The sequence below is a fragment of the Ammospiza nelsoni genome, chromosome Z (genome assembly GCF_027579445.1).
Source record: "Ammospiza nelsoni isolate bAmmNel1 chromosome Z, bAmmNel1.pri, whole genome shotgun sequence".
NCBI lineage: Eukaryota > Metazoa > Chordata > Aves > Passeriformes > Passerellidae > Ammospiza > Ammospiza nelsoni.
Window position 1 is genome coordinate 79,588,316 of NC_080669.1, and position 22,402 is coordinate 79,610,717.

General features: G+C 51.6%; 1 protein-coding gene across 2 annotated transcripts in view; it reads right to left on the reverse strand.

Moving 5' to 3' along the window:
• Window positions 1-22,402, reverse strand: part of CNTFR (ciliary neurotrophic factor receptor) — a 202,950-nt gene that overhangs the window by 68,054 nt on the left and 112,494 nt on the right. For both annotated transcript variants that reach the window (XM_059491824.1, XM_059491823.1), the window contains exon 4: window positions 15,604-15,685. In XM_059491824.1, coding sequence (XP_059347807.1) covers window positions 15,604-15,685 — 82 coding nt within the window. The remainder of the gene's footprint in view (window positions 1-15,603; window positions 15,686-22,402) is intronic.

The window sequence follows — 22,402 nt, forward strand, 5'->3', positions numbered from 1 at the left end:
AGGCTTTGCAAAACATTTGGTTTTTTAAGGGGGAAGGGGGTGTCAATTTAAAGTGAAAAACCGAACCATTTCTGAAAAACACCCAAAAAGACAAACTGCAAACAAAAGACAAACTTTCTTTCAACTACGCTTCATCTCTTTTTCATCATCCCTGACAGAGAAATAAAATTTTGTAAAACATTTGGATGTTGATGGGACTTCATGTCCCACAGAAAACTGCTCCCCTGAGGATCCTCCCCATCAGTTTTGCCCAGCACAGTTTGGCAGCCAGTGCTTTACTCCCTGATGGAGATGCCCCTCATGGGAAGCACAGGATTCCAGCACAGGGGATGGAGGCAGCTCTTCCTCAGCACTCACACCATCACAGTGCCTGCAGCCCCTTGGGGATGGCCACCCTGTCATCCACTGGTTGGTGCTGGCACCCAGCAAGACACAGCTCCTGCCACAAGGATCTGACAACTGAGTGAGACAAATGAGAAGAACACCATTCTCCCTGTCTTACACACGGAGAATTAGTCCCCAAAGCAGATAAAATGACTGGCCCAGGAGAGATGTTTTCATCAGAGCTAGGCTCTGGTTTTCCTCCTTCCCTGTGATCCTACAACACCTGGTACATTGACACCAGGGTTTGGTCAGGCTGTCCTGACCCTGCTGAAACACAAAACCACAAAGCACTGAATTAACTTCAGCTGGTGCCTTTTTATCCACCTGTGACCCCTGTATGGCCCTTGGGATGCCAGCACTCGGGCACTGCAGGGATGCAGACTGTGGGGCTCTGAAACGGCTGCTGCTCTGCACACCAGTGACTCCCTGTGACCACCAAAGCAAAAACCTTCCATAAATACTGGTTACACTAAAAAACTCCTCGGGGCTAAGCAAGTTAAGAAAAATGGTGCAAACTCACTGGAGGAAGGAAAACACAATTAAATCACCCAACAGCCCGTACCCACTAATCCCTTCTGCTACCAGGCTTGACTCGAAGGTCTCTGCCTGCTGACATGCACTTCCCACCCCTCACCCAGCCCTGGCACTGCTTTTCCAGAACCCTGGCAAGGCGTCTGTGCACACATGTTATGTGAAAGGAAGACCCCCACAGTTCCAGCTGGCAGCACACAGTCCCAGCCCCAGCACACTGTGGGGCTATGGGCTGTGCAGGGACAAGCCTGTGTGTTGGGGAAGATGAAAAAGGAAAGCCTTATAAATATGATTGTCTGGCAAAAGATTTTGAGAATATAGAAACTATAAGCAAGATTGAAATGAAAGCAAGCTTTGAGATCCCTCAGTTACTGAACAACTGGAAAACAATGATGTGGCTGGCTGAAGGCAATCCCCTTTTGATGAAACAACACCCTCTGCTTGCAGACAGTTCCAAGGGTCAGAGCAGACCCTGCCAGCTTGGCAGAAGGGGTCCAAAGAGGAGTTTTTAGGGTTTAAAATGTAACACAGTGTGGTGATGTTATGATTCTTATAGGCTGTATGGAAATGCTATAGGATTTGTATATTGTACTCAATTAGTTAGTGAGAACTAGAATATTCAACACAGAAGGAGATTTATTGTATTGTAATGGGAACCTCGCTCTCCTGCCCTTTTTTATGCTCTTACATTTTTTACTCCCTTATGCTTTTACCCTCTTACTCTCTCACCCTCTCATCCTCTCTACCCCTCTCTTCTCTCAGTCCTGCTCCAAGCTGTGGCTGGCAGCTCCCAGCAGGGCCCTGCACCCAGGCCCTTTGCAATAAACCACAAGCTCCACAACCTGGCTGCAGAGATCCCTCATCTTCGTCTGTCCCGACCGTCCCACCCCCTGATGCTCCTACACCTGGGAGCTGCTGCTGCCCCATGCCACAGCACAAATTAAAGGCACTGAATGTTTTCAGGAGGGTTCAATATTCACCAGGCTGGGAGACACCTCTGCAACACCAGGTAAGAGCAATAAAGGAGCTGTGAGTGCTCATGGCAGGTCTCGCTGTGAGGTTCTTCATTCTGGAGCTGTGATTTAGGGCAGGATGAAGAATGTGGAGGGATTAAATCTGTCTGCCTAAATCCTGGAAGTATTCCTTCTGGGTTTGCATCCCAAAGTCCTTCTCATAGATCAATAGAAGGATGCTCAGGCCCACCTCTCTGGAGCTGCCAAGAATAAAATTGCAAAAATATGGGGAAATAAATGCATCATGGATACAAAAGCCCACAGACTTAGAGAGCTCAGTGCAATAGTGCAATTTCTGGATTTGCCCAGATTACAGAGTGAGTGGGTTCAATGGCATAGAAGCAGGGGCTGTCCACGGGGTATCTTGTTCAGATGGGGCAGGAACTCCCACTTTAAAGTCACTGACACAGCCCTGCAACCTGCTCCAAATTTCCTGTCAGATAAGGCACATCCCCCTTCTTAAAGAGCACTTCTTAGTAGCCCAGGGGTGAACTGACGCCGCTGCCATGCAAAAGACACGAACAGCACCTTTCACAAGGCTGAGTCAAGCTAAGGCAATGTCAATCACCAGAAAACAAACAAACAAACAAATAACTAAATAAGTATTTTTTAAAATAAAAAAACAAGACATTTTAAAAACTCCTACCCTGCACAGACATATAGACAGATGTTTTCTCGAAAATGACAGCTTCCAAAGTCCTGTGTTGCTACTCTTCCCCCTGGGATTTTCCTTTCTGTCTACCATGCTGCCAATGCAGCAGCTAGGTAACTTTTGAAGAGCACCAACCAGCAGCGTGGAAACAGCTGCAGTGATTATATTGCAACACTTCACTGCTTTCCTGAGCTGCAGCTCCCTCCTCCACTGTTGGAAATACAATCAATGCTAATTAATTAAGGGCCAGAGCCTGCCAACCACAGTCACACTAACTTCAGCGCTGCTCCCTGAATATTCAGGGCTCACACTCCATAAAAGCGAGGATCAGCCTCCAGCAACTTGGGTTGAAAACTACAGAAACTCTGTTTGCAAACCAGGAGGGATGGACAGGCATGTCTGTGTGAGAGCTGAGAGCTGGAGGAGTCCTCTGAGCTGGGGCAGACCCTGGTGAGCTGCAGCTGTAAATCAGCAGTGAGGCATCCTGCGGGCATCCCTACAGGCTCTCTGCCAACAGCAACCATGGAGCTGGCACAGCTTTTACACCCAGCAAGGCTGAGAGGAGGGTGCTTGTCTGGGGCCAGAGACAGAGCACAAGCACCATCCAAAACCAAGGAGGAGCAAAGCCCTCTGCCTTAGTGCCCAAAGTGATGTAGAGAGAGGAAGGCAAGGGCTAGGTGTTAATGGACAAAGATGGGAAGGCTTCTTGAGAGCAGAGGAGAGAGGGCAGAGTCCCTGGAGAATGAATGGACTTCAGTGGAGCACCAGTGGGAGCAGTACTGGAGCTCACTAGAAGGTGAGCCTGTGGCTGTGGTTCCTAACCCTGCCAAAAGGGCTTCTGTGATGCTCTGAGAGTGAGGAGGCACCAATGGGGAATCCCAGCTCCTGATCTGCCCTCCACTATGCCACACTGAGGAAAGACACAAGAATCTGCTTTCCACCACAAAGGTAAAATTACTTTTCAAGCCTGCTGAGCACAGGAACTTGTGCCATGAATATGAGCACCAGGCTCCTGCCTTGATGCATCCTATGGAATGCTACATGCCCTCCCCAACAACAGGAGCTCCAGTAAGGCTCAACAGCCTCCCACCACACCTCAGCAACATCACTGGATTGTCATCACTTTGCACCCAGCCTCTCCAGTTGTCCTGGCAGCTGGCACAGGTTGTGGCAGGTCTCCAGGCTCACAGTTGTCGCCAGTCATGGAGGCTTCCCATGGGAAATTGCAGGAGAGGACCAGACAGACAGGCCTTGGCTTCTGGATTTAACACACTCTCGCTCCCATGTGCCTCAGTTTCTCCCTTGCACAGCACCCAGTCAGCTGGAGCTACCACACCACAGCTCAGACAAGCCACAAACTCAGTGGAGTCCAACCTGCCAGGGCTCGTGGTTTGGCTGGAGTCAGAGGCTCTCTGTGACTCATCCTGCACAGTCTCAAGTTCATGGCTGTGGATAAGGATCCCTTTGAGAGCACTCCAGGCTCAATTTACACTCCCTCTAGGAGAGGATTTGTGCATAAACAATGCAGATGATGAGCAGAACTCAACCACCTGGTTGGAGAAGATCCTCACTTGGATGCGTGGATGGATGGATGGATGGATGGATGGATGGATGGATGGATGGATGGATGGATGGATGGATGGATGGATGGATGTGGGGCTGATGAGGATAAGCTCCCAGCAGTGGAGCCCTGTGTGTACGCTCTGCACCACCCCAGTCTTCAGCTGGTGATGCTGTTGTGAGTTTGCCTTCCTGCCACTCATATGCAAGGATGAGACCCTGGTCCCTCTCTGGAGCTCTGTTACATCGTGAGGGATGCTTATCAACTTCCTTGCTTTTATTTCAGTTTGGATGCTGGAGGCACTGGGTGGCAGAGACCAGCTAGCATGGAGTGGACTTTTCTCCAGAGAGCAGAAGTGCCCTTTGGAGGAGCAGGGCATCCATTCCCCACCACCCCTCTGTTATTCAGCAGCACACCCAAGGCCTGGACATCAGAAATGCATGCACTTGTGGGCACACCTCAAAACACCTCAGCAAATCCAGCAGGAATCAGGCAAGATGGGCCACATGCTGCAGCCCTGCTTGTGCATCCCAGTTAATCCCTCAGTGTGATGGTGCCAGCTCTCCTCTGTCCACAAAGCACAGAGGTCTTGGCTGGCAGAAATCCCACAGGCTCCCTGCCTTGCAGGTCAATGTTTTCTAGCATCAGCTCTGTAGACCTCTGGCTGTTTTGCAAAGCTCCAGAATGGATAACTAAGAAGAGCCTGGCTACTGGCAAATGACTTAAATCTGCTAACACAGGTGTGCTCTGGGGGAAGTGCTGCAGGCTTTGCAAAACAAAAAAGCTAGGAAGGCCAAGTGTGTGGAACCTGGCATGAAAGGCACTACCTTTCTGTCAACTGCTGCACCCTGAGGTGAGGTTTTGCCGCATCCATGGGGAATTTTGAACTGAGAAGTGGATGTGTCTTGCCAGGGACGCTCCCTGCACACAGGTGCACACAACTGTGTACGGAGAATATTCTATCTCCTTCCTCTTGTCTCTTCAGTAGAGACGAAGGCTGTTGTATCCCCGTGCTGTGAATCACACCCACAAATCCCTTTCCCCAGCACCAGCCTCCCCAGTGTTGGTCTAATCAAGGGAAGGCAGTGCAATGAGGCTCCAGACTGCTTGGCTTCAATTAGCACCTGCTAACAGCTGAGCCTGCATAGCAGTGTTTTCCAGCAAATTGTACACCAAGAGATCAATGGTTCATACAGGACTAATACTGCTGTAACCCCTCCTGCCTCCATCACTGTCAATTGCCTTGTGGTTTCACTTCACTTCTCCACCTGATGGGCCTTCCAGGAGCAGCCATTACAAGGTGACACACATCGCTTTTCCCCTCTGTAACGAGCCTGCCACCGCCCCTCCTCAATCCCTCTTCTCTTTCTCCTTTTAATATACCACAATTATATTGGCTTCTCTGCATGGATCCACCCCATTTAGTGCTGCCCAAGGCCACTTATCCTGAAAGACACTCTTTTCATCCACAGCACAGACTGCACATCTTGCAAGTTGTTTTACACTCCAGCATCTCCAGGCCTGATTAGGAATCTGGTATTTCCCTTTCCACAGAAGGACAGTGTCTGCTCAGAGAGATTAACCCCGCCAAGAACTCTGATAACAGAGGTTCGTGGACATTGTGTCCCAGCATCTGCACTCCTGAATATGCTTTAGGTATCTTTGCTCTGTTCCCACCCCAGAAAATCCTGAGGAAGCAGAAATGATGATGTTTGTGCTCAATGTCTTGCTGTGCCTGCATTCCCATTATCCAGGGCTTTGCTTGCTCCCAGATGTGTCACAGGTGGGCTGAAGATAGCAGCAAGTGATTCCATGCCCAACACTACAAATGGATGTGCAGGACCTGAATGTCTCAGCCTTTCCTGACTTTTTGGTCCTGGGTTCTGCCACACACAGCTACTGTGACATGTCCTGGGGAGGACTGGTAGCACCCACTGCTGAGGTTGTGAGCTCCTAAAAGTGGTGCCCAGAGCTGCTGGTGCCACATTTTGCTCTTAGAGCTTGGCTGGAAAATGGCTTTGCAGTCTCAGAGCATCCAGACACTGGAAACTCTTCAAATGGGATAAATAATGAGCGTTACATTCAGTTCAAGTTCTGTTGGACACATGGGCTGGTGGGAGCAGGCTGCTCTGGAAATATGAGATATTTGGTTCACTGGGATGGCCACATGTGACTTACGAGGTGAGACCTTCCGAGCTTTTGGAAGCTAATTGAAGCCAAATCTCTGAAGCACTGAAGGTTTCCACTCCACCTGTCACAGTTTTATGAGATCTTCCATTTCTGCAAGCCTTTGAGATTGTAAGGAAAGGATTAGGATTGCTTTCCCCCTCACCAAAAGGAGCTCAGTGCTCGACAGGACACAGCTCTTCTTCAGCAGTCAGTGCTCACATAAAGAACAAGGTCCATGGCCATTCCCTCTCTGCTGGACTAAACCTCAGCTTCCTAAGGGCTGAAAATCTGTGTAAATGAGATTTTGGCTTCTGTCAGCCTTGGGGGGCTCCCAGCTACTGTGGCAATGCGTCCATTTACCACTACTGTCAGCAGAGGAAGCCATGCTCCTGCTCCATACAGCAGGACAATGCCATGCCAAGAGGAAATCCAGATCTTTCCTCACAGCCTCTCCCCAGCAAGCAGGCCTTGCTCAGCAGTGGGTTTCAACAAGGATTTATTGGCAAGGACTCTCTGGCATATGCAGGTGATCCACAAATTTAGTGCTGCCCTCTCTGCACAGCCACAGCCAGGCAGGTCCTGCCCCAGCCCCTGGGGTTGTGGCACCATTGCCCTGTGTTAGCAGAATTCTTCCACTTGAACCTTCTCCAGAAGTCTGGGTGCTGGACTACAAATCCCATTCCTTCTCCTCTGTTGTCTGTTGATGTGTAATGAAGCCTAAGAAACTACTGAGACATGTTTTTCCTTAACACTGGCAGAACTAATGAGTCCTGGCAGACTGTGATCCTCCCGGCAGTTTCTTCTTCTCACCACAGACAGGAACTACTTTCACAGGTTTTGTGGGATCACAGGCTTGTACATAGCCTGGATAGATCCACCCTCCAAAGCTGTGTTTTCTTTTTTATTTTATGTCTTTGATTCTTTTGCAGATTTGTGATCTGCTTCAATACACAGGACCTATTTTTGGGAAGAGTTCCCTTTTTTGCTAGCATCACAGATATTGCCAGCTAGGTTTCCTTCCAAGCTCTTGGATGGCTCACATGGGACAGATCTCCACTTTACTCCAGAACTTCATCAGCTCCATTTCAAACAACTACTTCCATTTCCAGAAAGTGGCAAATTCAGTTCCAGGGACTCCAGAGTTGTACATGGAAAGCAGGCAGCTTCTTCGCAATGTCCACAAACTTTGGTAAATTGCAAAAAGAAAGACTTCAAAGCCCTGAACCATCAAGCTGTGTTTCCTCTCACCTAACTGCCAGTCCCTCTACTCCTGTTCCTCCCTTCTCTCCCCCACTTGCACTTCTAGAACATCTCACCTCCTGCATCCGACAGCACTTAGCACAATGGGATATCAATCTTATTGCTGACCTGTGGTTATTTTTCACTCACAGGTAAGAGCTGTGAGCTCTCCAATCCCTGTCTGATAGGCACGATCACTGTGTCCCAGCAGGACAGGCCACGCTGTGCTGCACACCAGCGACTCTCTGCAGCACAAAATTAACAGGCAATCTGTGGAAATGAACCCTCTTGATTTCCCAGCTCCAAGGAGAGAGGAGCAAGCCTGGGATGTGCTCCTGACAGGGCTATCCTGCATTGCTGGCTGGACCCCTGTGGGATGTTCGGCTCTGGAACCTGTGGAGTGATGAGGCAGTGGGCAAGAAAGCACGGACACTAAAAATAGGCTGTTTGTGGTGGGGCTGACCACAATTATTAGCAAGCCTCTGCTCTGGCTGACCACAAGGTCAGCTGCCTAGAGCTTGGCTGTAATTCACTCTGTGTCTGGGCAGGAAATCTACTTGAGCTCAGGGGGATGTCCAGTAATAGAAAAAATTGTTCCAGGACCTTGGGCTATTTTTGCTGTTTTCTTTTATTTTGCAGGCAGAGAACCTTTCGGGAGATGCATCTTGTGCTGGAAAAAAAAAAGAAAAATAAAAGCCACGTGCTCATGAACAGAGAGAGGGGTAGAAATGGAAAGGGGAGGATGCAGATGTTTGTGCCTGTTTGGGTCCAGGATACTTCTTCTGATCTTCACCAGGGAAGATCAGAGCAACAAAGGTGACTTAAACACCCTAACAATGTGCAACAGAGTCCAACAGGTTGCAACAGGGCTGTCCCTGCAGGTGGGGTTGCTGTCTCTTCTGCTTCCCTGCAGCTATGGCCTGGCAGGGAAAATGGGGAGGCAGTGGGAAAACCATCATAGTAATGAATGCTCAAGGGTGGAGATGATGGACCTTCCTTGGAAAGGCATTAGCTTGAATTACAGCCAGGTTGTACCTCTGGTCAGCACGGGATGAGCCAGCAGATTGTCCCCCAGCGGATGCAGTAATCCCACTGGGAAAATGCTGGATCTCAGCGGATGGCCACGAGCCTGGGCTAGCTCAGCTGTGAGCAGCAATGAGCAAGAAGAGGCAGAGAGCAGGTGCCTGCCCTTGAATGGCAGCCTTCAGAATGATTTAAGCAGGCTCTGCTGAATGGGGCTGCAGTGTGCAGTGAGGCTGGTATTTTCAGCCAGCTGGATAATGAGAGCATCCAGAGTTATAACAGGAAGGATTAAAAAATGTAATTGCTAATGGGGAATTAATTGTTAATGGGGAATCATCATTGCAGGAGGGTGTTCCCAGTGTGGTCCCGCTGGGAAATGTTCTTGGCCAATTGCTAATCACTCGTCTTATCAATTATCTTGAAGGCAACATAAAACTGTTGCTGGCAAAGTTTGCCAGTGACACAAGGGCTGATGTATATAACGGGAGGGATGAGTCCATCACACACAGAGTCCAGAGCAGTTAATATACAAGTCTTCTCTCGGCATGAGCATGTGCTTTATGCAGCCAAACACAAGTCCATTCATCTCCAGTGGAGGAATATAGGTTAGACCGGCAGAATTGCAGGACGGTGTCCTGGGGAGGACAACACTGATAAGGCTTTGTCAGGAGCCACTTGGAGATAAAGTGGCAGTGCTGAGAGCAAAACTTGGCCAGAGGCAGAAGGAGGAGGTGTCATGGGCGGTAGGAAGGTGCTATTTAATGAGAATACAGAGCTTTTTCCTGAAGTGGCCCCAGCCTGAGCCTGGAAGAAGGCACCACTTCCAGCCTCCCAGCCAGCCACTCTGCACACATTGTCAGTCCCTTTGACCTCGCCTGCCCCAGCAACTGCCTGTGCCCTGGCAATTACAAAAATTCCAGATCACTCTGTTGCACACGCAACTCACCCTGGGGAATGGGTGCACAAACAAACAACACATGACAGATGTTTGTCATGTCACTTAATGCATGACTGAAGGACACTGTGACAGTGCCAGGAGGAGAGGAGAGGAGAGGAGAGGAGAGGAGAGGAGAGGAGAGGAGAGGAGAGGAGAGGAGAGGAGAGGAGAGGAGAGGAGAGGAGAGGGAGAGGAGAGGAGAGGAGAGGAGAGGAGAGGAGAGGAGAGGAGAGGAGAGGAGAGGAGAGGAGAGGAGAGGAGAGGAGAGGAGAGGAGAGGAGAGGAGAGGAGAGGAGAGGAGAGGAGAGGAGAGGAGAGGAGAGGAGAGGAGAGGAGAGGAGAGGAGAGGAGAGGAGAGGAGAGGAGAGGAGAGGAGAGGAGAGGAGAGGAGAGGAGAGGAGAGGAGAGGAGAGGAGAGGAGAGGAGAGGAGAGGAGAGGAGAGGAGAGGAGAGGAGAGGAGAGGAGAGGAGAGGAGAGGAGAGGAGAGGAGAGGAGAGGAGAGGAGAGGAGAGGAGAGGAGAGGAGAGGAGAGGAGAGGAGAGGAGAGGAGAGGAGAGGAGAGGAGAGGAGAGGAGAGGAGAGGAGAGGAGAGGAAGAGGGAGAGGGAGAGGAGAGGAGAGGAGAGGGAGAGGGAGAGGGAGAGGGAGAGGGAGAGGAGAGGGAGAGGGAGAGGGAGAGGGAGAGGAGAGGGAGAGGAGAGGAGAGGAGAGGAGAGGAGAGGAGAGGAGAGGAGAGGAGAGGAGAGGAGAGGAGAGGAGAGGAGAGGAGAGGAGAGGAGAGGAGAGGAGAGGAGAGGAGAGGAGAGGAGAGGAGAGGAGAGGAGAGGAGAGGAGAGGAGAGGAGAGGAGAGGAGAGGAGAGGAGAGGAGAGGAGAGGAGAGGAGAGGAGAGGAGAGGAGAGGAGAGGAGAGGAGAGGAGAGGAGAGGAGAGGAGAGGAGAGGAGAGGAGAGGAGAGGGAGAGGGAGAGGAGAGGGAGAGGGAGAGGGAGAGGGAGAGGGAGAGGGAGAGGGAGAGGAGAGGGAGAGGAGAGGGAGAGGAGAGGGAGAGGAGAGGGAGAGGAGAGGGAGAGGAGAGGAGATACTTCAAATATACTTATGAATGTATATTTGTAGATAGCACTCCTGCAGAGCCATCTTAGGATGCATGCACAAGGCTACCCCATCACACCTCTTGAATCCAGTCACCTCAACTCAACTGCATTTGCACAGCAACCAAAGCCTACACAGATGTCTACAAACAAAACACACAGCCTGGTGTGAATGTACAAACCATCTCCTACACAGCAAATCCAGAGAACACCTCCAAATTCAAAGTGTCTGGTTTAAGCATGCCAGGCAGATGGCACTCCCTGCCATGGGCTCACTTACGTGGAGGAAGCAGAGTGCAGAAAGAGCTCACACCCCTGTCAGCCAAAAAATGCAACACAGACAAGGCTGAGCAATTCTAGAAGGGGAAAGAGATTTTCCTATCTACAGCTGGTTTCTCTTTGAAAAGCCAATTTGCCTGGCTTTGCTGTGCACTTTGAAGGCTATTTACCGGTCCAGGCTTTGTCATTGCAGCAGCATTTCTAACAAGGTATGTGCAAACTGGAGCCCCCGGGAGGCTTTGCAGCAGAACCGACTGCAAAAGATTAGTCAGGGCTTAAGAGAGCAAGAAAAAAGGGAGAGTAATGAAACAAAATCTCTCTTTTTCTCGGCTGAGGAATGATGGGGGCTAATTGCTTGTAGCTGGTGAGGAAGAGAGGAGATGGGAGCTTCTTCACCCATCAATAAATTAACCCCAGCATGTGGCATCTGAAGTGCATTCATTTCCAGAGCCTTTTATCTCTTTGTCTCCTCTCCTGGGTGAAAACATAATTATTGTTTAAACATGAGTTAATTCAGCAAGGTGAGGATCAATAAAGCAGAATTACTCCTCTTTTAAAAGCAAAGAAATCTCAATCTGGGACAGATGTGGACATAACTCTGGCAGGGCTGATGGATGGGGAAGACACCTTGGTCACAGCAGAGCTCCCTCTTTCCAGGACTGCCTTAGACATTGGGTGTAATAAGTAAGTCCAGCAGCAGGCAGCCAGAGCACTCAGTACAAAAAGCTGAAATCACCCATGCAAGTACACTTTGTAGCCTGACATGTGGAGAGGCATCTCCGCCACGTACACACTTCCCACATAAGAGCTTGGGTTAAACCCCAAAGCTTGTGCAGTGACCTCTCCCAGACCTTTGAAGGAACCCAGACCCTGCTACGGAGGAGGTCACTGCACTGCAGGGACCCCCACCAGCGCTGCTCTCACAGAGTGGAGGCCTTGGACAACCAAAGGTGTGAGTGTCACAGCAGACAGCAATCGCCATCTGCGCTCTGCTCAGCTTCCCCCAGCACCTTCCTCCATTCTGAAATAAATTGGCAGCAGCCACTGCCTGGAGAACGAAACACAGGAAGGAAAACTGAGCTATCCACAATAATGGGAAGTTGATTAGAGGGCTAGAATACCTCTTCTATGAGGAGAGGCTGAAATACTTGGTGTTCTTCAGCCTGGAGAAGAGAAGGCTTTGGGATGAATGTCCAGTACATACAGGGGCTACAAGAGACCTGAGGAGGGACTTCTCACAAGGACATGCAGTGACAGGAGAAGGGGCAATGGCTTTAAACTGAAAAAGAGTAGGTTTAGATTAGATATCAGGAATAAATCCTTCACTGTGAAGATGATGAGGCACTGGTGAAGGCTGCCCAGAGAAGCTGTGGATGTCCCATCCCTGGAAGTGTTCATGGCCAGACTGGATGGGGCTTTATGCAAACTGTTCTAGTGAAGCTGTTGCTGTCCATGGCTCTGGGATTGGAGCTTGGTGATCTTTAGGTCCCTTCCAACCTAAACCATTCTGTGATTCCTTACAGAGGGCCCAAGGCTCTCCCCTTCTCTCCAGGTTTTCAGCCTGTTCTGCCTGCTCTGTGCTCTCCCATTCTTCCTGCAGCTCCCGTCCATCTGTCACAGACATATTTTATAAAAAATCCTTTTGCCAGGATCTTTTCTCCTGAGAAGCTGAGAAGCTTCAGCTTCTCCATGTTTTGCTGCTTTGGAATGCGATCTGGAGAACTGTCTACCCAGCATGTGAAATTGTTTTTACTTGATGACCAATGACAGCCACCTGTGTTGAGGCTGTGAGCAGTCACAAGATTTTATTATCATTCCTTTTCATTCCTTGCTAGCCTTCTGATGAAATCCTTTCTTGTATTCTTTTAGTATAGTTGTAATATATAATTTTCTTTTAATATAATACATATCATAATATAATAAATCAGCCTTCTCAAACAATGAGTCAAGATTCATGTCTCTTCCCTCGTCCTGGGACCCCTGTGAACACCATCACATCCATCCCTCCATGCCAGCTGGATCTGTGCAGATGGGGACAGCCTGTGGCTGTCCAGGGCAATGCCCATCTCTGCAGGCAGGTTGGCCCAATCTGGCAGCCCCATCTAAAGCTGATTATTCATGCACTGGGGATGACAGTCCTGCACACCCTCTTCCATTGCCCCTCTGCCTTTCCCTGCAGCAGGACAGCCCAAACCCACTGCTAGAGCCAGAACATTAGATGCTCTGAGCATGCCCCTGGAGCTGCCCTGCTGGATGTCTCTCATCTCCCACCACCCAGTGCCCATCCCCTGGGAAGTTCAGTCCCCAGCTGTGTGATGCACATGAAACCTGAGCAGCCTGCCAGGGATTCGAAGCAAGGGAGCTCTGTCACCCCAAAGGCCACAGAAGCCCCAAACCCACTGACCTCTGAGCCCCTCCACTCCCGTCCCCAACACGGGGGATCATCCCAGGCTTCTGCATCCCAGACAGATGCTCTGCCAGCTCCAAGGAGAAGGACTAAAGGCGAGCAGCAGAGGGGTTAATACATGAACAGCCTCACCTTCACCAAGTCTGACGCTGCTTTTATTAAGTCATGTGGCACTTTGCAGGACGCTCCAGTAATCACCGTGGTGCATACAGAGCCAGGAGAGGGTGGCCAGGCTCCCTCCGCCGTGCTCACGCTCACTTAACAGCTTGTCACATCCTCCTCACTCAAGTATTCAGTGCTAATGCATCTCTTAGAGTGCTTCATGAGCTATTAAAGTGGAACGTGCCTCAAGTGCATGATAAATGGACTCTGTGCCAGCATCTCCCCACCACTCCACCGGGTCCCTGCCACCAGTGGGATGAACCCATCCTCCCGCCCCATTCCTGCTGTGCACTTCCAGCCCCAGCGCCCGGCTGGTGGGGGATGAGCTCTGGGCTCAGCTGGTGAGGAGAGGCTGCAGCAGGGCAGGGGATGAGCTCTGGCTGGGGGACACGGGGCACAAGCTTTGGGTCTCTGGTGTTGACCTGCCTGTGTGCAGCCTCTCCAAGCTGGGAATGGTGGGGTGGGAGGGAGATCTGGCGCTCCAAAGCTCCTGCTCAGAGCAAATCTTGGAATTTCAGAGAGGTGCCCGGGACGGACAGATTGAGGGCAGTCCTGAAGGTGTTCTACTGTCTCATAAGTAATTTTTTGACCTGTACACTTTTTTGTCACCCAGTGAAGCTGCTACAGATGGGAAGAGCCCTGCCACACTTCTCACACTCCATTCAGGCAGTTGTTGATGCATACAGGCCTCAGCAGCTTCAGTTTTGAGCTGCTGCCCCAAAAATCTCCCTCCCAGACACAGGCAGGCAAGGGAAACAGGAGGGACACGAGGACATGGGAGGCTATGCTGCTGAACCCCTCAATCCTGCTGTATCACAGAGCAGAAGGTGACAGTCACTGCAGCTCTGCACCAGCTGTCAGCGGCAAAATGTGTGGTCCTGCTCACTGGTGAGCAGCAGCATTTGTTCTTCTCTAGACAACACAATTCAAGTGTGTGCGACCCTGAAGTACCTTGCACTTCTGTGTTTTGTGCACCCCCCTGTGCAACAGGCCTGGGTTACTATTCAAAGCATCCAAAGGATGCTCTGCTGTCCTATTGCCAGGTCCTTTAAAGCTCCCCAGGCAGTGATCCTGCAAGCACAGCAGGAGAGAGCAGATTTGCTTCTCTGCAGGAAACATCACAGCACCACCACATACAGTGCCCAAATGCTTTAGGCAGGCACCCTGGGAAGGGGTTGGGGACCTTCCTGGACTACCAGCCAGCAAGATCCTTCCATGTCCAGAGAGTGGCTGTCCCCATGCAATGAGGATGTGCTGCCAAACCCTTGTGTTTTGTGTCCAACCTGGAAGCTTGCGGCAGTGTAAACCCACCCAGCTGGATTTAAGGCAGCTCAGTGGGCACTCTATCTAGATTCCTCAATTTCACAGAGCCCAAGGATGCATAGATGTCTTTACTGGAGTTAATGAGCAAAATTCCACTCCAAGATCTTCTAAAAGCTACTACAGACAGACTGCCAGGAAAAGCAGGGAATTCTGGAGATTCCCCATTTTTTCCTATTTTTGCAGAACTGGACCCTACACCAAGACCAGCCATCTCTCATAATCTTCCTGCTCCTGCCTAGACCCAGGATTATGTGGGGCTCCTCTGGCTCCCAGTGCCACCAGAGACTCTAAAGGGTGATCCCTCTAAAGCCACCACTAAAATAAGCCCTGAATCCTCTGCCAACCTGGAGAGATGTGAGCTAGTGGTGGGCACAGATATATCATGGCAGTGGGGATTAAGTCACTCCAAGGAGGTGAGAGGAAGATGAAGCATCATCCATCATTTTCATGGGTCCAGGTGTCATGGAGCTGTCAGGGGTGATCGGAGTTTGGAGCTGTCAGGCTGGTGCTTCCTCCCAACTCCTCATCCCTTCATGGGCAGGATGCATGCGGCAGTGTCCACAAAAGAGTGGGCAAAGAGGTCCAAAGCAGTAGGGACACAGAGAGCTGTGGGCAGAGCAAGGGGCATCAGCAGAGGGAGATGCAGGATGCCCAAACCCCACAGTGATGGGGTGGAGAGGACACTTGTCATGGAGAGAAGTGATAACATGCACAGCAATAATATCAGGCACACCTGGAGGGTGCACCCAGATTCCCCCAGGAGAGAGGGGCTGAAGGAGCAGGATTCTTGTTTTTGAGGACCCCCAGGGCCTGGGAGGGGGCGTGAAGGACTCACCCAGCTGGCTGTGCCTCTGGGCGTACACCACCACCACGACGGCGAGCACCACGCAGCACGCTGACGGCACAGGGTTAGCCATCTGTGGAAGCAAACACAGGCAGAGCAGTCAGGGCTTGCCCCCAGGGCTGAGAGCCTCCAGTGATGGGACTGCAAGGAGATGACTGTAAAACCAGCTCCATGGCAGCCAAGGGAAAATTCACTGCAAAATGAGGCCTTTTGCTGGGGCACTTCATCACTCCATAGCCTGTGGCACTTTCCGTGGGAGGTGCCTGGAGGTGATGACATGCCTTGCACAAATGCTCCATCTTCCCTGTCTCATTTTCAACATTTTCCTTAGGAAAGCCAGCTCCTGGTGGGGCTCTCCTTGGCAGATGCAGCATCATCCCAGGAGCCAACGCTACCTGCAAATGGGTTGCAGAGGGGTTTTGAGGAGATGGGAGCACACCCAGGTAGTTCACAGTTGACGCTGAAGGATATGCAAGATCTCAGCAAAGGCCTCAGCCTCAGCCACCTGCCATCAATATCTTCATGGGCCACAGATGTCCCCCACTTCTGTGGGCTAGGAGAGGGGCAGAGGCTACTCTGTCCTGGTGAGCTGTGCCTTGTCTCAGGGGATGCTGTGGTGCAGGGAGGTATGGAGGGGGTGACAGCTAAGAATGCAGGTGATGAAGACATCCTGCCTGCATCAAAAAGCCTCTCCAGGAGTAGACAAATGGCAGCAATAACTACAAGGATACCCTGCACGGCCCTGCCAGGCTGGAGATGCCCAAGCTCTCATTTTCTTGCAGCCAGGGCTGGTAGAGGAGACCAGGGCCAGGAGGGAGCTGCTGGGGACAGCCACTGGGATGCTGGCCCACCCACCAGGAAGTAAATTGCACCATGCATGAAAAGCAAATTGCACCTTCAAAACCATTTAAGCCTCTCTAATCTCCAGTGCCATATCGGTAACGTGCACAGGATTGCCTTTTAATCTAGAACATGAGTATGGGCTCATTAGCCAGATGGCATCCATTTAAACCTAAATAAAGGGGGAGCTCCATTGGTGAGAGAAAAAAAACCCCAGCAAAACATATTCCATTACCCAACAGGACTGCTGCAGGAGCCCAGATGGCCTCGGGCTCACAGGGAGCCTTGGCAGGGCTGGAGGGAAGGCAAGAGCAGCTGGGTGGGATTGCACGAGCAGATTTTGGGGTGCAGCTGGACCAGCCATTTGAGAATGTCTCTTAGGGGTGGGGATGCTGGGGGAGACAGTGGGTCTGAAGAGGATGAGCCTGGAGATGGGCAGAGAAGGGATCCACGTCCTTTAATCTTTCAGTGCTGGGTTTGGGCTCCAAGGGCTGGCAGCAAGAGCCATTCCCAGTGTGCTGGTGCTGCAGAGCATGGACAGGCAAGCCCCAGACCCTGCTGACAGCCCTCACAGGTCACCTTGAGCAAATCACTCTAACTGCCTTCCCCGTGCCTCAGTTTCTCCATCTGTAAAACAGAGATAATGAAGGTGACCTTCCTCTGAGAGCTCTGGGCGAGGAGCACCAAGTGCTAATTACAATCTCCTTATCACTCACTCTTCTTCTTCCCCCCTGCTCGTCTCATGCCTGCCCTCCACTGCCTTTTCCATGTGTCCCCTCTGTGCCCCCAGCATGGCTCCTTGACTGTGACTCCACCTGTGCTCCAGCTGCCATCACAAGAGGCACCTCAGGCAGTGGGTGACAGCTGGAACCCGAGGCAGGTGGCAATGCCTCATCTTGGGGTACTGCTGGCATGTGGGACCCTGAGCAGCTGGAAAACCACTTGCAACCCAGGAGGCAACTCTCCCTATTTACACTCAAATTTACTTTCCACTGAATATTCCCTTTCTGCAGCCCTGGGAGCTGATGGGTGGCACCAGGACTTGCAGCAGGCAAGGAACCAGGGGCCATAGCCTCCCTTCACCACAGCCCAGGTATCTCCAGCTAGTGCAGCCACCCCATTTCTGGGGACAATGACAGGAGGTGGAACTGGACCCCCAGCAACCAGACTGCTCTTTGGAAAGTGTGAGATCTCCTTGATGCAGTCTTTAGCTTGGCTCAGTGCAAATATCATCACCAGCATCATTTTCTACCTCCTGGCCCTGCCAGGGAGCAAAACCACCTGCTGCCCACCCCCTGCTGCTCCTCCCTTGTCTCATCAGCTCTTAAAATAATTACTGCTGCTCCTGCCCATGTGCCTAGGCCAGCATCAAAACAGAGTTATGCAGCAGGGAATGGTTCCTGTCCCAGAGCATTGATGGTCTCAGGGGATACAGGTGGAGTAAGAGAGAGCAGAGGAACCCAGGTAAGATCCCTGAGGACTCTGTGGCATGGCCAGGACACAGACAGAGGCTTACAGTGACAGCACAAAGAATTCACCACTTGGCTGCTCTCACCCTGGAAACCTCATTTCTTCTTAGAGATTAGCCCTGTGACCAGGGAGGAGACAAGCTATTTTAGGACAAAAATCTAGCCAGAAAACCAACTTCTTCTCACTTGGATTGCAATTTTCCATGCAGTATTTGCTTTGTTTGACTGTTTTGCCCAAAGCCATGGTGATTTTTTTTTTCCTCAAACACATAACAAAGCCTTTGCAATTTCTGCAGATGTTTCCAATGCAAATTTCTGTTGCTGTATTTGCTTGCTTATCTGTTTCTCTAGTAAAAGCCAGCACCCTGGCATTCAGGTGCACAGGCCAGTGAGCAGCAGTTGACCAGGTGTGCAGAGTCCTGAGCTATGTCCCCATGGCAGCAGGGAGCAGTTTATAGGTGATGGAGGGGAACCACATTTATTACACAGCAAAGCCCACAGTGTGAAACTCAATCTTCTGTGCAAAAGGTAGATTTTCCCCAGTAATGAATAATTTCTTGGAGGTAGAGAGGAAAGAGGAGCCTGGGGAGGAAGAAAGGGGGAGAGGGAACATATGAAGTGGTGGACCAGCAGCTCTGGAGCCATCCTCCCTGTCCCCAGCTTCCTGTTTGATCTTTCCCTGCCTTGTCCTCTATACCAAGGATAGTGAGGGCATCAGCCATTGTCCCTCTTAGCAGAAGGCAACTCAACACAGACATGGATAAGGTCCCCTCCAGCAGCTCTCAGTCTAAATCAAAGGTTTCCAGGCCTGTGTTCCCTGAGCTGGATCAGGACTGAAGGGGCACAGCAATGTGACATTAGCTGTTGTGGTGTGATGGGGTGAGGACAGTCCCAGGAGGGAGTACAGCAGGAGTGAAAGGGATTCCAGGCAAGGGATTCCAGTCTATCCAGGCAAAAAGTAGGATGACATTTTCTGCTCAACAGTCCCAGTGTCCTCTTTTTAGTAGGCAAAGGGATGGATCCCTTCCAGCTCTCCACTAGCAATGGCATACCAAATGGCACCTGGAAACAGCAGCTCCAGGGCCAGGCTGGTGAGGGATGTGGGCTGCACCCCAGTCTCCCACCACAACTCTCACCTGCCACAGGCTGCCCCTCAGCAATGGTAAATAAATAAAACCCTCATTCTAGAAGTGTGTGGCTGCCTCAGAAGAAAAGTGGTAGTTTCAAAACCCAGTGTTTCCATGACAAAGTCTTCCATCAGACAATTCACCACCAGGTGCTGTTATGGAGTCTGGCTCTGAAGTGGCGAACTGGGGAAAAACAAACTCTGTTTAGTCATTTGCTTCCCCTCCAGCTTTGCCTTGAGCCTTCCAAAGGAGCTTTGCAGCACCTGTCCTGCGGGCAGGGACCACGGTGTGACTGCACTGCCCACAGCGACTGTCAGTGCTGTGCTAGAACCTCTGCTGCACACCTGGGCTGGGGATGGACATCTCTCTGCTGACACAGGCTATGCATGGACACCTGTGCTGCACACCTGGGCTGTGCAGGGACACCTGTGCTGCTGACAGGGGCTGGGGATGGACACCTGTGCTGCAGATATGGGCTGTGCATGGACACCTGTGCTGCACACCTGGGCTGTGCATGGACATCTCTCTGCTGACACAGGCTGTGCATGGTCACCTGCACTGGGGATGGACATCTGTGCTGCTGACACAGGCTGTAGCTGCTACAGTTCCCCTGTACTGCAGACACCCCCAGCACGTGCTCAGGTACCCCCTGTACTGCAGCTGCTGAGTGTCGGTGGTACCACACACCTGCACCACAGGGGCTGGCTGTGTTGGTACCCAACACCTGGAGTGCAGATGACTGCAGCCCACCTGTCCTGCAGGCCAGGTCCCAGTCTGCCTCTTGCTGAGGTGTAGCACTGTGCCTGTAGTGCAGGTGCCAGCTGCAGGCATCACAGTGCCCCTGCACTGGCAGCAGGCGCCTCCTGGGCCCCAGCGTTACTGAAGGAGAAACAGCACCCTTACCAAAGCCACTCTCGACTCCTCAGCCTAGGCCAGAGATGCTGGCACAGCTTCTCCCAGCCCTGGCGATGCAGGGTGCCTCCTGTGGCATGCCATTCCTCCCAGGGGCAGGGTATGGTGCTGCCATGAGCAGTGAAGCACCAAAGTGGGCAGGACACCCTCCAGCCCTGGGTTCCCAGGGGTTGCACCACATGTGGACAGCTCTGCTTTGGGCACCCGACAGCACTGAGTGCTGTCTCCTCCTTTCAGATCACCCCTGGAAGCAAGGGAAGGCAAGAGGAGGGAAGCAGAGGAAAAAATAGTTGTCACTTAATATCAGACACTTGCTAACAGCCCTAAAACCTTTGGGCCTTACAGTGCCCTGTCAGCACTAAACTCCTCTTTGCTGCCTAAGAGGAAGAGAGAAAAGAGGGACTTTATCATCTCCTTCATATGTGCTATCAGAAAGCCTTATCAGCAGAGACAGAATCCCCACTGCTTGAAAAGCTTTCTTAAATCTAATTTAAACCCCTACTGTCAATAGAGCAATTAGCACTGCCCCACTGGACCATGAGTGCCACAGGGATGACTTGGGCCAGCTGAAATAAATTCACTCTTGGCTCTCATGGACTGTGACTTTCCTCCCTCCACCTCCTCCCTTGCTGGTAATGAAGCAAAGACCCCAAGGAGGAGGACAGCCTGGAGGAAGGAGCACCCCACAGCAGAGCTCCTTCATCACCCTGCCTCTGCCATCCAGTGAGCACTGCTGGACCCCTGGATGGCAGCACAGACCCTCCTGCCCTTGTGGTCTAGGAGATGGGCAAATGGTGGAAAGGTGGGCCTCACAAAGCTTCCCAGCTGCTTGGGTTGAAGGTGTGCCCCCAAAGGCAGCTGTGGACTTGCAGACCTCTTGGTTCCAACATCCGTGCTGAAGGTTGCTCCATCTTCCCTGGATGCCACTGGGAAGGTGAGTCAGTGTGAAAAGCAATGACCAAAGCTGCTCCCTATATCCATGGGGCTGAAGAAAGCAGCTATGTGGGAGGGAGCATCAGCCCAGATTAAATCAGAGCTGCTTTTCAGAGGGTAATGCAGAGTTTAGGAGCTCCAGGGGCAGCTGGGATGGTCTAGGGAGGAACAAACCATGAAAAGGCCCAGATTGTTTGAGAATCCCCCAGACTGGCAAGCTGGCTCCCAGGTAATACCTTGCTTCTGTGGATCATGGTGACATGCTGCCACTGGGGCAGGGAGCTGTAGAAAGACCAGCAGAGTCCTGAGGGTCCCAAGAGTGAGGCTGCCACCTGCAGCTCCAGGGGCTGGGGCACTCCTGCTCCAGGAGCAGGGTAGGGTTCTCACCTCACACCTGGCAGCTCTTCAAATTGGTGCCCAAAAGCATCAGGACAGTGCAGCCCACCTCTGGACACACTGGGGTGCTCTGATCCCTCCATGGCCCCAGGACAGGCAGGAGCACCATGTCAGGAGAGCATGGGACAGGTACAATCCCTGGGAGCCTCTCCAGGGACCCTGCCCCTGGTGCCACGTCATTGTGGGGCAGTGCTGCTGCATAGGCAGCTGCCTGCTGCTGCCCATTCCCTGTTCCCTCCTGGAGCCTTCAGGGGGGATGTTTCTCACAGCCCATACCTGTCCTCAAACTCCCACCATGCCCACCAGCTTTTCCTCACGTGGAGGGCAGCGCTCCAAGGCCGGCTGTCTGCTCCAGCAGTGATAAAAGCCAGCACAAGGAGCAGCATACTAATGAGCATCACACATCTTCAACACCAGCACTGTGAGGAGGCACAGCAGGGCAGCAGGGGCTTGAATCCCCATGGCAGGGGAGCAACATTGTCCCAGGACTATTCCTCAGAGACATCAGTGCTACCTGGGCAGGAAGCTCAGCCGTGCTGCCATACCCAAGCGTCACCCCTCCACAGCCCACAGCCCCACCCAGGCAGCCTTTGAGATGCAAGAAATCTCAGACCAACAATGGAAAATGAAATTTTCCCTCTCTTTTTACTCAGCTTTCCTCTGCACTGAGCATTTCCTGGCTCCCTGCAGAGAGAGATTGCAGGAATCAATACGATCTTTGCTTCTATTAAAGAGCAGCCAGAACCAGCGCTTTTTATCTGGAACCTCTGTTCAAATGAGGTCTTGAGCAGTGCTTTTTCCATAGATGGTGCCACATCAGGGACAGACAGAAGGGATCAGACAGAGAAGGGAGAGAAACTGGAGATGGGAAATGCTGGTGGTTCAGGTGATTCCCAGTGCTCCTCTCTGGAAGCTGGAGAAATCACCTAAGATGGACATATTTGGGAGCAATTCCTGCTCAGTCTGAGTCTCCAGGCTGTGGTTACTGTGGGATGGAGCTCTTGGTGTTATGCTGACTTTTGGTACTTCGATTCCCAGCCTCCATCCAAAAAAGCAGAAAATTAATGAAGCAGAACAAAACCAAAACAACTCCACAAAATCAAAACCAAACTC